Source organism: Symphalangus syndactylus, chromosome 24 (assembly GCF_028878055.3).
Source record: "Symphalangus syndactylus isolate Jambi chromosome 24, NHGRI_mSymSyn1-v2.1_pri, whole genome shotgun sequence".
Lineage (NCBI taxonomy): Eukaryota > Metazoa > Chordata > Mammalia > Primates > Hylobatidae > Symphalangus > Symphalangus syndactylus.
The window spans coordinates 37,545,245-37,561,927 of NC_072446.2; the positions used below are offsets into that span (position 1 = coordinate 37,545,245).

The window sequence follows — 16,683 nt, forward strand, 5'->3', positions numbered from 1 at the left end:
TTGGGAGGCCAAGGTGGATGGATCATCTGAGGTCAGGAGTTCAAGACCAGCCTGGCCAACATGGTGAAATGCCATCTCTACTAAAAAATGCAAAAATTAGCCAGGCATGGTGGCGGGCGCCTGTAATCCCCGCTACTTGGGAGGCTGAGGCAGGAGAATCACTTGAACCCAGGAGGTGGAGTTTGCAGTGAGTCAAGATTGCGCCACTGCACTCCAGCCTGGGCGACAATGAGATACTATCTCAAAAAAAAAAAAAAAAAAAAAAAGTATTAAAAAATTAGCCAGGTGTAATGGCACGCACCTGTAGTCCTAGCTACTTGGGAAGCTGAGGTAGGAGGATTGCTTGGGCCTAGGAGTTTGAGTCTGCAGTAAGCTGTGATGACACTACTGCACCGCAGCTTGAGCAGCAGAATGAGACCCTGTCTCTTAAAAGAGAGAAATGATTAAACTGGGGGGTAAAACGGTGGGAAGTGATTGAATCAGCTGCTTGTATCAGTGTAGATAAACTTCAAAATGTTGGATGAAAAGTAAGGTATAGTATGGTATCATTCACACTGTGCATGCAGAGCAGTACCATGTATTTTAATGGAAATATTTGTAAGTATAAAAATATGCACAGGAATAATAAACACAAAGTTGAAAATAATGTTTACTTCTGCGGGGAGAGAAGAAAATGCGACTGGATGGGGAATACACAGAGGCCTTTAGCTATATTTGAAGTATTTTATTTTTTTAAAAAGCAAATCTGTAGCAAGAATGGTAATTTATGATTTCCAAAACTTGAGCGGTAGGCATTTCCTTTTTTTTTTTTTTAATAGGCAAAATATACCACAAGAACAAGTGAAAACAGTGTGCTCAAAAGGTAAATTTAGTCCTCAGACTAATCCTGTGAGGTAGATTAGTCCCGTTTTACAGATAAACAAGCAAAGACTCGAAAGGTTTTTAACTTAACCAAGGTTTCAGAGCTGCAAGTTACAGAGCTGGAATAGGAACCTAAGCGATCTAGCCACTGAGCCCCATAGGCAGGGGATGCAAAAGAGAGGCACATCCAATCTCTTGAGTGAATTGAGCATGGGGATTGTTTCATTTTTGTCTTCTGTAGGAAATGATCCGACTAGATGAAGTCCCCAATCTGAGTTCCTTAGTATCCAATTTCGATCAGCAGCAGCTCGCTAATTTCTGCCGGATTCTGGCTGTCACCATTTCAGAGATGGATACAGGGAATGATGACAAGCACACGCTTCTTGCCAAAAATGCTCAACAGAAGAAGAGCTTGAGTTTGGGGCCTTCTGCAGCTGAAATCAATCAAGGTAAAGTCTCTAAGTTCTCAGAATTTTGAGATTATAGCTCTGGGGCCCTTCCTAAATCATCTAGCTTTTTTTCTTTTTCTTTTCTTTTTTTGAGATGGGATCGTCACTATGTCACCCAGGCAGGAGTGCAGTGGCACAACCGTGGCTCACTGCAGCCTTGACCTCCCCAGGCTCAGGTGATCCTCCCACCTCAGCCACCTGAGTAGCTGAAACTGTAGGCAGGTGCCACCACACTGGGCTAATTTTTGTAATTTTTGTAGAGATGGGGTTTTGCCATGTTGCCCAGGCTGGTCTTGACCTCCTGGTCTCAAGTGATCCACCCACCTCATCCTCCCGAAGTGCTAGAATTACAGGTGTGAGCCACCACACCTGGCACCGCTTTTAAATATCTCTAGAGATGGATCCATGTGAAGGCTCCTAGTATGTAAATTTTGTGTATCTGTTCGTTATTTTGGGAACTGAGTTCCATACCTTTCATTAGATTTGTTAATGGGCTCAGAACCACAAAAAAAGTTAAGAACTACTTTTTATCAGAATTACAAATGCATATACTTTTTGATCTACTAAGTCTCTCCTGGGCCTTCATTTTATAGATGATGATGTATAGACACTAATCTCTTCTTGTCTGCAGTTTCACTTTCTGTGGTTTCAGTTACCCGTGGTCAACTGCAATCCAAAAATATTAACTGGAAAATTCCAGAGAGAGACCACATTCGTATAACTCTTATTACAGCATCTTGTTATAATTATTCTATTTTATCATTACTTATTGTTAATCTCTTAGTGTACCTAATTTATAAATTAAGCTTTATCATAGTTATATGTGTATATAAGAAAAAACATAGTATATATAGGGTTTGGTGCTATCTGCCATTTCAGATATCCACTGTGGGGGTCTTGGCTAAGGGAGGACTACTGTACAAGATTATTCATTGAGGCCAGGCACAGTGGCTCGAGCCTGTAATCCCAGCACTTTGGGAGGCCGAGGCAGGAGGATCACTTGAGGTTGAGAGTTTGAGACCAGCCTGGCCAACATGGCGAAACCCCGTCTCTACTAAAAACACAAAAATTAGCTGGGTGTGGTGGTGCACGCCTGTAGTCCCAGTTACTGGGAAGGCTGAGGCAGGTTAATTGCTTGAACCCAGGAGGCGGAGGTTGCTGGGAGCCCAGATTACAGCACTGCACTTCAGCCTGGGTGACATAATTAGACTCCATCTCAAAAAAAAAAAAATTATTCATTGCAACATTGTTTGTAATAACAAAAGACTAGAAACCCAGATGTTCATTAACACTGGACTGCTTAATGTATTCAATATTTATATAATGGAAAATTGTGTAGCTTTGAAAAAATGAAGATCTCTATGTACTGCTATAGAAAAATCTCCAAGATACATTAATGATAAAGAGGAAAATACAGAACAGTGTGTATGATATGATAGTTTTTGTATTAAGTCAGGGGGAGAATAAGACCATACGTTTGCTCACATATATGGTATGCCTAAAGAAACAAAGGGTACACAAGAAACATAAAGTGGTTATTAACAGGAAGTAGCTAGTAAGGGAAGGTAGTAGCAGTGGGAGTGGGACTCCTTATGTATACTTTCATAGATTGTTTGATTTTAGGACCGTATAAATATATTACTTTAAAAACAAAACACTGTTCTAACCAATCTAGCCCACCTATTTCTGTTTAGTAGCAAAAGAACCGTGTTCTATCTAAAATGTTGTTGCCTGCACAGATTTTGGAGAAACTGGCATAGATGTATTTTGGCCATAAGAGTATAGATAATTCATATTTGAACTGAAACTTGTGTCTTAAAAGCTAGTTTTTCAGTGTTAACAGGCAGGAAATATTGTTAATACAAAAACCTATCACTGTGTACCTTATGGTACACCAAATAAACAAGGTAAAATAATACAAATGTATCATTAAAAAGCAGCAGTAGAAAACCACGACCATCCAGAGGTAGCCCTAATCATGCTCTGAAAACAGTTCTTTGTTTCTAAAGTCCAGTTGTGTGCATTCCCCAGGCTGGCTCTGCAGAGTTGTCAAGTGCTTCAGAGCAGCCTCCTCTCCTGAGGCTGACTATGAGCCTGCCATTCACTCTGTTATTGTCTAGTTTTAGTTAGGAACACGAGGTGGTCATAACTATACTTTGTAGGTTATTAGGGAATATAATTTTACATGTTGTAGTCATATGTAAAGGTAGAAGTTTGTGGACTCCAACCCCAGTTTATTTATTCTGTCTCCAGATTTGCTTTTCCTCCTGTGTCCCTAGATACAAGGTCTTCCTTGGTCTGTGTACGGTTTTCTTCCCACTCCTTTATGATTTTTGGGGAGTTCTCATTTTAGGAAATTTACATTTTTAAAAAATATGTGACTTTCCAACATGGCACATATATACATAGGTAACAGACCTGCACATTGTGCACATGTACCCTAGAACTTAAAGTATAATAAAAAAAAAATGTGACTTTGAATATAACTAAATTATACCTCAGAGCTGGTGTACACACCTCCATATACATTGACAAGAGGTAGTATTTGCTAAGCTCCTGCCATATGGCAAACACTGGGCTAACTGCTTTACCTGGAAGTGATTTTATTTAATCCTTCAAGTGCCCTGTGGAATAGAGATTAGTATCCCCATTGCACATGTGAGGAAACTGAGGGCTAGAAAGGTTCTATTTTGGATACCTGTGTATGCCGAGGCACTAAGTAACTCTCATCTTTTAGTTTCCCATTTAAGGAATCTATTTTGGCAGATGATTTTGATCCTGTTAGTATTGATTGCTTTCATATGCCTATTTGTAAACTGACGTAAGTAAAACCAGCATTACCCATTATTCTTGAGGAATGAACTGCTCTGGTCAGCTGGGCTTTTTTGATTAACTGAGAACCCAAAGCCCAGTTTTTGTTTTTGTTTTTTTATTTGGGAGTTTTTTTCTTAAAGTCTCTATAAAATATCTAGATTCACTTTCATACCTCTGTGACTAGCCTAGTAGACAGTCTATGTGTGATTCTGCTTGTAGCTTTTGGGATAAAGCTTAAAAGTTGTAGTTCCACACATGAGGTTGTGCAGGATCTGACCCTTCCCAACCCTGACCATAATTCCTGCTCCATTCCCTTACTCGCACGATTTTCTCCATTCGAATGCCCTGGGAAGGCCAAGCTGGTGGACATAATTAAATCACGAGTGGGTGAGAAAAGTCTTAGTCCTCTGAATGTTATCATTCTTGAATTGCACTCCATTAGTGAATGCCTTTGTCTCAGGTGTGTGTATCAGTCAGCTTGAGCTGCCATAACAAGATACCGTATACTAGGTGGCTTAACAGACATTTATTTTTCTCACAGTTCTGGAGGCTAGAAGTCCAAGATCAAGGTGCTGTCAGGATTGGTTCCTGGTGAGGCCTTTCTTCCTGGCTTGTAGAAGGCCACCTTTTTATTGTATCCACATATGACTTTTCCTCTGTGTCAGTGAGGAGAGACAGAGATCTCTGGTGTCTCTTCCTCTTCTTAGAAGGACACCAGTCCTCTCAGTTTAGGGCCCCACACTTACAACCTCATTTAACCTTAATTACTTCCCTGTATTAGGCAGCAGTCTCCAGAGAGACAGAAGCAGTAGGATTTATGAGGTGGGATTTGTTAGGGGAATTGGCTCACATGATCACAGAGGCAGAGGAGTCCCATGATAAGCCATCTGCGACAAAAATTAGCCGGGTGTGGTGACACGCCTGTAATCCCAGCAACTTGGGAGGCTGAGGCAGGAGAATTGCTTGAACCCAGGAGGCGGAGGTTGCACTGAGCCGAGATTGCACCATTGCACTCCAGCCTGGGCAACGAGTGAAACTCCGTCTCCAAAAATAAATAAATAAAAGATAAGCCGTCTGCAAGCTGGAGAACCTGAGAAGCCATTAGCATGGCTCAGTCCAAGTCCGGAAAAGTTAGAACCAGGAAAGCTAATGGTGTGGCTCCCCAGCTGGAGGACCCCGGAAGCTGCTGGTGCAAGTCCCAGAGACCAAAAGCCAAAGATCCTGGAGTCTGATATCCAAGAGCAGTAGGAGAAAAACTTCCCGCTCCAGAAGGGGGATAATCCCTTTCTGTTTTCCTCCATCGCCTCCCACTGCTCCCCCGCCAATTGGATGGTGCCTGCCCACATTGAGGGCAGATTTTCCCTTAGTTCACAGACTCATACACCAAGCTCTTCTGGAATCACCTTCACAGACACACGCAGAAACAGTGCTATGCCAGCCATGTAGGCATCCCACAGTCCAGTCAAGATGACAGCTAAAATTAACCATCACACCACCATACTCCCTAAAGGGCCTGTCTCAAAACGCAGTCATATTTGGGGCTAGAGCTTCAACATATGAATTTGTGGGGGCACGGTGGCGGGGACACAGTCCATAACTGTATGGAAAGCTGAAATAAGTAGGATGTTGCCAAAAAGGTTTCGTTTTGTTTTTAATAAACTGTGGCTGTGAGGTCATTTTCTTGCCTAGCAAAAATAATGATTTATGCTATCTTCCTGGAGCTCAGATAATTTACATGTAATTATCTAATGTAAGTTATCTGAGCTCTAGGAAGATAGTGTAATCATTAGTTTTTGAGATTCATTTTAAAATAAATAATTATTTTTTGAGTCCTTTTTGAGATTCTCAGAACTACCAGTTGTTCTTCTGTTGATTTATAAGAGAACAGCTGGTTTCCTTCTGGGGGAAAGTAACATCTTTCAAGATTTTTAGCAGAGATGTAAATGAAGCTATAGGCTAGATAATTGTCAATTTGTAAGTGACACTTAGCTGAGAGGGGCTGAATTATGCAGCACATGAAGCTGGAAAGCAGGAGGGGAAACTACAGGAGTGTGTGGGGAATACTGATGTTTCAACAGTGAGAGGAGAGAAGAGGCCTGCTTCTGCAGAAATTCTCAGGGATTGTGAGTGATTTAGTTATCAGTTTAACATTAACCAGCCAGGTGTGGTAGCTACTGATAAAGCTATGAGAATTACAAGGTCTGGATATGCTGGGATGTCAGCCCATGAGATTGTGTATGAGTTGCTAGGTGTGATGGGTCCAGTGAATTTTTTTCTGGGGAGAAGGTCTATAGCTTTCATTAGCTTTTCAAGAGGTGAGTGACTCACAACAGCTCAAGAATCTCGGGTGGGAAGTCAGACTTAACAACCCTGAGTACCGGGCACTTCCCATCTGGAGGAGTGTGTTGAGTGTGCAGGAATGGGGAAGACTAGCTCTTACATGCTGTCCTGAGAGGAGTAGGTCAAGCAGCGGGAGCTATTTTTGCTGAGAACAGAAGTATAAGAATAAAAATCCAGCTATGTGAAGATTTTCACGTAGAATACAAATTCTTTTTATTTCTTTTTTGTTTTTTTTTTTTTTGCTTTGTTTTATTTTGAGACAGAGTCTGGCTATGTCGCCCAGGCTGGAGTGTAGTGGCACAATCTCGGCTTACTGCAACCTCCACTTTCTGGTTCAAGCAATTCTCGTGCCTCAGCCTCCCAAGTAGCTGGGACTACAGGCATGCGCCACCAGGCCTGACTAATTTTTTTGTATTTTTAGTAGACATGGGGTTTTGCCATATTGGCCAGGCTGGTCTTGAACTCCCAAACTCAGGTGATCCACCCACCTCGGCCTCCCAAAGTGCTGGGATTATAGGCGTGGGCCACCACGCCCCGCCTATTGATTTGTTTTTAGAAAAAAATAATATACACCAGAAACTTTTTTTAAATGGTACAAAAAGTACAGCAGAGAGTTTGTTCCCCTCCCTGTGGTAACTTTTTACCAGTTTCTTAAACGTCCGTCGAAAGATATTCTATACATGCCCAATCGTGGGATGGGGAAAGGAGTGAGGGAGAGAGAGAGATTGACTCCTTCCTGTTTGTACAGATGGTAATGTAAATAGGTAATATAAAATAAGCGCTGGTCTCTTTTTATTAAACTTACCTTGCCAAAAATTACACTCTAGTATATATAGAATTACATGATTCCTTTTTGTAATTATATAATATTCTATTATACAGGCATACCGTAATTTAATTAGTCCCCCATTAATGGAAATCGGTAAGTGTTGACAAATTAACCCTCCAAAGAAATTACTTGTTCATCTTCCCCACCATGTTGTCTGTAGCCTTCCCAGTACAGAGCATTATCAAACTTTTTTATATTTGCCAAGCTGATATGTTAACAAAAAAAAGGTGTCTCAAACAAAAATCTATTTCTGTGTAATTATTTTATGGAGATGGAAGTCACATAACATAAAATTAGCCATTTTAAAGTGAACAACTCAGCGGCATTTAGTACATTTACAGTGTTGTGCAGCTACCACCTCTATCTAGTTGCACGTTTTCATCACCCCAAAAGGAAACCCCGTACACATTAAGCAGCTACTTCCCATTACCCCTTCTCCCCAACTGTTGGCGACCACCATTCTGCTTTTTCCTCTGTGGATTTACCTATTCAGATTACTTCATATACAGTCATGTGTCACTTAGCAATCTCTATCCTTCTGAGAAATGCAGTGAGGTGATTTTGTCATTGTGTGAATGTCATAGAGTGTACTTGCACAAACCTAGCTGGTATAGCCCGTAATACACTTAGGCTGCAAACCTGTACAGCATGTTTCTGTACTAAATACAGTAGGCAGTTGTACCATAATGGTAAGTATTTGTGTATCTAAACATAGAAAAAAGGTATAGTAAAAATACAGTATTATAATCTGATGGGACCACCATCTTCTATGTGGTCCGTCATTGACCGCAACAGCGTTAATGCAGTGCATAACTGTAAACGGAATTATATAGCATGTGGCCTTCTGAATCTGGTTTCTTTCACTTGGCATAATGTTTCTGAGGTTCATTCATGTTGTAGCATGTCAATACTTCATTCCTTTATATGGCTGAATAATACTCATATGTAGATACCACAGTTTGTTTATCCCTTCAGTTAATGGACATTTGGGATATTTTCATCTTTTGGCTGTTGGGAATAGTGCTGCTATGAACATGTGTGTACACATATTTGTGTGCGCATCTGTTTTCAATTCTTTTGGGTATATATGTAGGAGTGAAATTGCTGGGTCATATGGTAATTTTATGTTTGACTTTTTTTTTTTTTTTTTTTTTTTTTTTTTTGAGACAGAGTCTTGCTCTTTCGCCCAGGCCAGAGTGCAGTGGTGCGATCTCGGCTCACTGCAAACTCCACCTCCTGGGTTCACGCCATTCTCCTGCCTCAGCCTCCCGAGTAGCTGGGACTACAGGCGCCTGCCACCACGCCCAGCTAATTTTTTGTACTTTTTAGTAGAGACGGGGTTTCACCATGTTAGCCTGGATGGTCTCGATCTCCTGACCTTGTGATCTGCCCGCCTCGGCCTCCCAAAGTGCTGGGATTACAGGCGTGAGCTACCGTGCCCGGCCAATTTTTTGAGGAACCTCAATGTAGTTTTATTTTATAAGTAAGGTCAAACATCATCTTATAGCCACTCACTAATTTATAAGGAGGGAGGGAGGGTGTGTATGTGTGTGTGTGTGTGTGTGTGTGTGTGTGTGTGTGTGTTGAGACAGAGTATCATTCTTGCCCAGGCTGGAGTACAGTGGTGCAGTCTCGGCTCACTGCAACCTCTGCATCCCAGGTTCAAGCAATTCTCATGCCTCGGCCTCCTGAGTAGCTGGGACTACAGGCACATGATACCACGCCTGGCTGATTTTTGTATTATTGGTAGAGACAGAGTTCGCCATGTTGACCAGGCTGGTCTTAAACTCCTAGCTTCAAGTGATCCACCCACCTTGGCCTCCCAAAGTGCTAGGATTACAGGCATGAGCCACCGCGCCCGGCCAGCTTGTCTTACTTTATCTCTATTCCCATTCACTATACCCTACTTCACCTTGGGTTATTTTGAAGTAAACCCCAGACATTATTTAATTTCACCTGCATATATTTCAGTGTTTCTACACGATAACGACTTTTAAGAAATGTAACTCTGTCACTGTATCAAAAATTAATAGTAATCCCTTGATATCCTGAAATATCTAGTTATTTATTAATTTCTAATTAGGTGTAACATTCACATGGTTCCAAAAAATCTGCGGATTCAGAAAGGTATTTATTGAAAAGTTTCAGTTCCACTGTTATTCCCAGTGACCTAAATCCCCTTTTCCACTTGACGGACATTTTGGCTGTTTCCATCTTATGGCTATTTACTGTGGCAGCCACTGCTCTTGGCTTCTTTTCTGTCCTTCCAGGGAGATTTAATGCATATACAGGCAAACATGATCAGGTATTAGTCTCATTTTAAAGAAGGTTAAATGATGGAGTCAGGATTTGAATCTGGATCTCCCTGCCTCCAAAGTTTATGCTGTTCTAATATGCCGATCAGAATGTCCACCTCACTCATTGTGAATAAAATGAGATTGGTGGAAAGAAAAATTGGGTGATTATTCAGTTTTTTTCTTTACCTTAAAAAAATGTTTATCTTTCATCCTGCTAGTAAATATTACAGGAAAATTAGAAACTATAGATGAGTAATTTTAAGAGAAATGTTTGTATTCTCTCCTGCTCAGGAACAGCCACAGTAAATCCCTTGGTATATATGCTTTCATTCCTTGTGTATTTTGAAGAAGCAAATATTTAAATTTTTGAAGAAAATTAAATTCGTATTGTTTAATAATTTACTCTTTTTCTAACAAGTAAACAGCTGTTTTGAGTCACTATATAAAGATGTATGTGTCATCATTCTTAGTGTCTATGTAGTATTCCATTGTATAAATGTATCATTGTATTTAATCAGCTGTTGATGAACATTTAGTTATCTTCACCTTTTTGCTGTTACAGAAACCACATCAGTGAACCTCCTTATACAGATATTCTCGTGTAATATGACTGGTTATTTCGTTATGGTAAATTCCCAGAAATTGACCTCTTGGCTCAAAGACACACACATTTAAGGCATAAAGATTATTCTAATTTATATTCCCAGTAGATAAAAAGCCTGTTTCCCTGTACATGCTAAAAATTGAGCTTATGCCTATAACATAATTACTATTTACCTTGGCTTGACATTTCATTTTAAAAGAGTAGCTTTAACTAGCTACTGTGAGAGTAAGAATTATTCCTATCATGCAGATTGTTTGTTAGGGCTTTAGGGGTAGTTTTGCTGGTCTCTGTTTTGAAAATTTCCTCGCTTGTTCTTTCCCTGGCAGCGGCCCTTCTCAGCATCCCTGGCTTTGTCGAGCGGCTTTGCAAACTGGCAACTCGAAAGGTGTCAGAGTCAACGGGCACAGCCAGCTTCCTTCAGGAGTTGGAGGAGTGGTACACATGGCTAGACAATGCTTTGGTGCTAGATGCCCTGATGCGAGTGGCCAATGAGGAGTCAGAGCACAATCAAGGTATGGAAGGATGTGTCCCCTGAGTGATCGGGAGCTTTTCCTTGGGCGCCTGGGACCATTCTTGCTCTCCTTCCCAAGGAGGATTAATTTGAGATTTGCTCGGAGTAGAATTTTCCTCAAGGCAATTCTAGACCATGACTATTAAGACTCTTGACAGCTTGTTACAGAAACCTCATTGAACTCCCCAAAGTGGACCTGATTTCAGGGAGAAGAGCTTTGTTGCAGACCTGAGACAGCTGTGTCTCAGGGACTAACAAGAACCAGTAACCAGAGCATTCTTAGGAATCTAGAAACTTCTCTCCTCATCTCTTTTTCTTTCTACAGTGTTTCTTAGTCCTCTCTCTCACTGTACCCTGCCTTTTCCTGGTCCCCTTGATGGGACTAGGCAGAAGACTGCCTGTTAAATAAGAAGACTCCCAGTCTCAGCTCCAGCTTCCTCGTAAAGAACTCTGGCCCATCTTTGGTTAGGTGCCTAAAGCATTTGACTCTGGCCAGCAGGTTCAGAATATACAAACCCAAGAATTCTCAGCTCCCAAACAAGGAATAGGTATCTCATTGGGAGTGGGAGGCCATCAGCTTTTCTTCTTCCCTCCAGCTCCAAGTTGAAGAGACTAAGTTCTCGGTGAGTATAGCAAAGAGGTCAGAGGCTTCCTTCCTCCACCCAGCTCCATACTGCACTCATGGTATGGAAGCTCTGTCCCACATACTTCAGGCCAAGAATTCTATGGCTCTGATCACCTTTGCCCTAGCTTGCTCACATACAGAGGTTTTACACTGGGAGAGGCAAGCCCAGAAGACTAGAGGCTACTGACCCTGCTCTGAGAATTTGCCCACAGAGAGAGGCAGTTAATAAGAACAGAGCCCAGGGAAGTTCATGCCTGAGGAGATTTTGATGGTAAGCAAATAAAAAGAGACAGGTACCTCTTCTTTTTTTTTACTCTTTTATTTTTTATATTTTCTCTTTTTTTGAATAGAGACGGGTTTTGCCATGTTGGCCAGGCTGGTCTCAAACTCCTGGCCTCAAGTGTTCCACCCTCCTTGGCCTCCCAGAGTGCTAGGTTTGTAGGCATGAGCCACTGTGCCCGGCCAGGTACCTCGTCTTAATTAAGAACAGGGTGATCCACAGGCCAGCTAGTTCACCAGAGAACCAGGGAAGGAGACAGTTGAGAAGAACTCTCCTAAGGTCAGAACAAAGCTCAATTTTAAAAATTACCCCTTCCTGAATTTAATTGAATTAGACTTTGGAGCAGTGTATACTCTAGGGCATTATCGAAAACAGTTGAGAATTCAGTCAGCAGGTAGTAGAGCCTAACAGCTGGATGTGATACCAGAAGAGGCAGAAAGCTTAACAGAGAGATCATGGAAAGAGCTAGTGAAAGACAGCCTGGCTGAATGTCATCGCAGGGAGACTCTGTACATGCCCGAGGTTGCACTCTGAGGCACAACATGAAAATCTTCACCAGTCTTTGGGGAAGGAGACTTTACTAAAATAGTCTAGCCAAGTCACTAAACTAATAAATAAGCAAATAACAACAAGCCCTGAAGGAGTGGGAATCAGTATCCAGAGTTGCTACAGTATATTACTTAAAATGTCCTTTTTTGAGATGGAGTCTCTGTCGCCCAGGTTGAAGTGCAATGGCACAATCTCGGCTCACTGCAACCTCTGTCTCCCATGTTCAAGCAGTTCTCTCTCAGCCTCCCGAGTAGCTGGGATTACAGGCGCATGCCACCACACCTGGCTAATTTTTTGTATTTTAGTAGAGAAAGGGTTTTACCTAGTTGCCCAGGCTGGTATTGAACTCCTGAGCTCAGGCAATCCACCCACCTTGGCCTCCCAGAGGGCTAGGATTACAGGCGTGAGCCACCGCGCCCAGCCTAAAATGTCCAGTTTTTAACAAAAATTGAGACACACACAAAAAACAGGAAAGTGTAACGTATACACAAGAAAAAGCAGGCAACAGAAATTGCCTGTGAAAGGGTCCAGATATCAGATTTAACAGTGACTTCAAAGCAGCCATTAAAAATACGATCAAAGGGCTGGGCGCGGTGGCGCACACCTGTAATCCCAGCACTTTGGGAGGCCGAGGTGGGCGGGTCATGAGGTCAGGAGATCGAGACTATCCTGGCTAACACGGTGAAACCCCGTCTCTACTAAAAATACAAAAACTTAGCTGGTCGTGGTGGCAGGCGCCTGTAGTCCCAGCTACTCGGGAGGCTGAGGCAGGAGAATGGCGAGAACCCAGGAGGCAGAGGTTGCAGTGAGCCGAGATCCCGCCACTGTATTCTAGCCTGGGCGACAGTGCAAGACTCTGTCTCAAAAAAAAAAAAAAAAAAAGAGATCAAAGAACTAAAACTGCTTGAAGAAGTAAAGGACTATTTAATAATGTGTCGTTAAATAGGGAATAACAATAAAAAGATAGGAAGTATTTGAAAAGAGCCTAGTGGAAGTTCTAGAGTTGAAGAGTAGTATAATAATCAGGCCAGGTGTGGTGGCTCACACCTGTAATCTCGGCACTTTGGGAGACTGAGGTGGGCAGAGCACTTGAGGCCGGGAGTTCGAGATCAGCCAGGCCAACATGGCGAAACCCCATCTCTATTAAGTTAGGTGGCCATGGTGGTGCACACCTGTAATCCCAGCTACTTGGATTGCTGAGGCATGAGAATCACTTGAACCCAGGGCAGAGGTTGCAGTGTGCTGAAGTGGTGCCACTGCAGTTGCGCCTGGGTGACAGAGTGAGACTTTGTCTCAAAAAAAAAATTTTTTTTAAGTAGTATAATAATCAAGATGAAAAAATCACTAGAAAGGCTCAACAGTAGATATGAACTGGCAGAAGAAAGACTCAGCAAAATAGGTTGATAGAGATTAAACATTCTAAAGAACAGAGGGAAGAAAGAATAAAGAAAAATGAACAGGGCCTTAAAATAATGTGGGGGCACTATTAAGCACACCAAGATATGCATAATGGGAGTACCAGAGGAGATAAAGGAACAGAAAAATTATCAAAGAAATAATGCTGAAAACCTCCCAAATGTAATGTAAATCATTAATGCACACATTCAAGAAGCCCAAAGAATCCAAGTTGGAATACTCAGATCCACATGCAGACACATCATAATAAAAACGCTGAGGCCTGGCATGTTGGCGCACACCTGTAATCCCTGCACTTTAGGAAGCCAAGAAGGGTGGATTGCTTGAGCTCAGGAGTTCAAGACCAGCCTGGGGAATGTGGCTAAACCCCATCTCTTTGGGGGGAAAAAAAAAACAAAGTTAACCGGGGTACGTAGTAGTGCACACCTGTAATCTCAGCTACTCAGGAGACTGAGATGGGACAATCACCTCAACCCAGGAGAACAAGGCTGTAGTGAGCTGTGATCGCAGCCTGGGTGACAGAGCAAGACCCTGCCTCCAAAAAGAAAAAATCCTGAAAGATAAGAAAATCTTGAAAGTAGTAAGAGAAAAGTGGCTCATCATGCCCAAGGATATTCCAATAAGATGAGTGGCTGACTTCTCATCAGGAATAATGGAAGGCAGAAGGTAGTAGGGTGACGTATTCAGAATGCAGAAAGAAAAAAAAAAAACACTCAACCAAGAATCTTGTATTTTACAAAACTATGTTTCAAAGATGAAGTTGAAATAAAAACATTCTTAGAAAAGAAAAACTGAAAGAACTCATTAGTAACAGACAAACATCTGGAGATTAAGCAGCATACCGACTTATGAGAAATACCAAAGGAAGTGCTTCAGGTTGAAAGCAGGTGATTTCAGGCAGTAATTTGACTCCACATGAAAAACAGAGCACCTTAAGTAAAGGTAATTCTATAATTATAAGAGATTGTGTAAATGCATATTTCTTCTCCTTCAGTTAGTTAAAAAAACTTAAACCATCTAATTATATTGTTGAACCTATAACATATGGAAACATATTTTGCAATAACTGTACAAAGAAAACGGGTGGTACCAAAGTTGTATTGGAGTATCATGACACCAAATGGCAACTTGAATCCGTAGGAATCGGTGAGGAGAACCAAAATGGTAATAAGAGGGTAAATATAAAAACTCTATAAATGTATACTTGTTCTTCATTCCTTTTCTCAGTTTCTCTAACATAAAATTATTTAAAATAACAATTAGAACAAGTATTGTTGGGCTTTTAACATACATAGATACAATATGCACAATTACAGCACAAAAAGAATGAAGACGGAATGGAGCTCTAAGTTAGAATAAATCTGAAAGTGCTTGCTTCAGCAACACATATTCCAAAATTGGAACAGTACAGAGATCAGCATGGCCCCTGTGCAGAGACGACATGCAAATTCGTGATGCATCCCATATTTATTTCTAATTTAAAAAAAAAATCTGGAAAAGATTAAGATGTATGTGGTAAGCAACTTCTTTTTTTTTTTTTTTGATATGGAGTTTCGCTCTTGTTACTCAGGCTGGAGTGCAGTGGTGCCATCTTGGCTCCCCACAACCTCCGCTTTCTGGGTTCAAGCGATTCTCCTACCTCAGCCTCCCAAGTAGCTAGGATTACAGGCATGTGCCACCATGGCCAGCTCATTTTGTATTTTTAGTAGAGACGGGGTTTCTCCATGTCAGTCAGGCTGGTCTTGAGCTCCCGACCTCAGGTGATCCACCCACCTTGGCCTCCCAAAATGCTGGGATTACGGGTCTGAGCCACCGCGCCCAGCCAGCAACTTCTAAGAAAGTAACTTGGGGCCGGGCGTGGTGGCTTACTCCTGTAATCCCAGCACTTTGGGAGGCCGAGGTGGGCAGATCACGAGGTCAGGAGATCGAGACCATCCTGGCTAACGTGGTGAAACCCCGTCTCTACTAAAAATACAAAAAAATTAGCTGGGCGTGGTGGCGGGCGCCTGTAGTCCCAGCTGCTGGGGAGGCTGAGGCAGGAGAATGATGTGAACCTGGGAGGCAGAGCTTGCAGTGAGCCAAGATCGCACCACTGCACTCCAGCCTGGGTGACAGAGCAAGACTCTATCTCAAAAAAAAAGGAAAAAAAAAGAAAGTAATTTGGGAAATATAGTAAAGAAATAATTGAAGGAGATATAATGTTATATTAGAAAATATTAATCAAAAGAAACATTAAAGGAGGTACAGAGGAACAAAAAAACACACAAGACATACAGAAAACAAAAAGTTAAATGGCAGAAGTCAGTCCAGCTTTATCAATAATAACATTAAATGTGAATAGATTTAACAATTCATTCAAAAGACAGATTGTTATATTGGATCAGAGAACAAGATCCAGTTATATGCAGCCTACAGAAAACACACTTTCAATTCAAAGATAAAATAGGTTGAAAGTAAAGGACAGAAAAAGATGTATCATGCAGGCAGCATCCACAAGAAAGCTGGAGAGGCTGTACTTTTCAAAAGTTGGAGGGACAGAGTCTCACTCTGTCCGCCAGGCTGGAGTGCAGTGGCACGATCAGCTCACTGCAACCTCCACCTCCCGGGTTCAAGCAATTCTCGTGCCTCAGCCTCCCAAGTAGTTGGGATTACAGGCCCCAGCCCACGCCCGGCTCATTTTTGTGTGTGTTTTTAGTAGAGATGGGGTTTCACCATGTTGGCCAGGTTGGTCTCAAATGGCCTCAGGTGATCCGCCTGCCTTGGCATCCCAAAGTGCTGGGATTACAGGCATGAGCCATCACCACCCAGCCAAAAAAGCTGGAGAGACTTTAAAACAAAAACTATCATCAGAGCAAAATAGGGATATTTTATAATAGGGTGAAACCATCAAGAACAGTTATAAACATGTATGCATTCAAAAACAGCCCCCAAAAAATACACGAAGCAAAAACTAACAGATTGGAAGAGAGCAGTAGTTCAAAAACAATAGCTGGAGACTTTAACATACTACTTTTAATAGTGGATAAAACCAAGCAGAAGATCAACAGGGAAACAGAAGACTTAAATAACTCTGTATATCAACAAGGACTAACAGAGAAGAACACTCCA

At 41.8% G+C, this 16,683-nt stretch overlaps 1 protein-coding gene and 1 non-coding gene across 7 annotated transcripts in view; both read left to right on the top strand.

Annotated features, from left to right (window-relative positions):
* TRPC4AP (transient receptor potential cation channel subfamily C member 4 associated protein) overlaps positions 1–16,683 on the top strand; it is an 89,778-nt gene that overhangs the window by 47,184 nt on the left and 25,911 nt on the right. For all 6 annotated transcript variants that reach the window (XM_055265902.2, XM_055265903.2, XM_063633717.1 and 3 more), the window contains 2 exons: positions 1,103–1,310; positions 10,521–10,706. In XM_055265902.2, coding sequence (XP_055121877.1) covers positions 1,103–1,310; positions 10,521–10,706 — 394 coding nt within the window. The remainder of the gene's footprint in view (positions 1–1,102; positions 1,311–10,520; positions 10,707–16,683) is intronic.
* On the top strand, positions 14,943–15,046 carry LOC129474994 (U6 spliceosomal RNA). Its single transcript, XR_008654729.1, has one exon. It is a non-coding gene; the product is annotated as a U6 spliceosomal RNA (small nuclear RNA).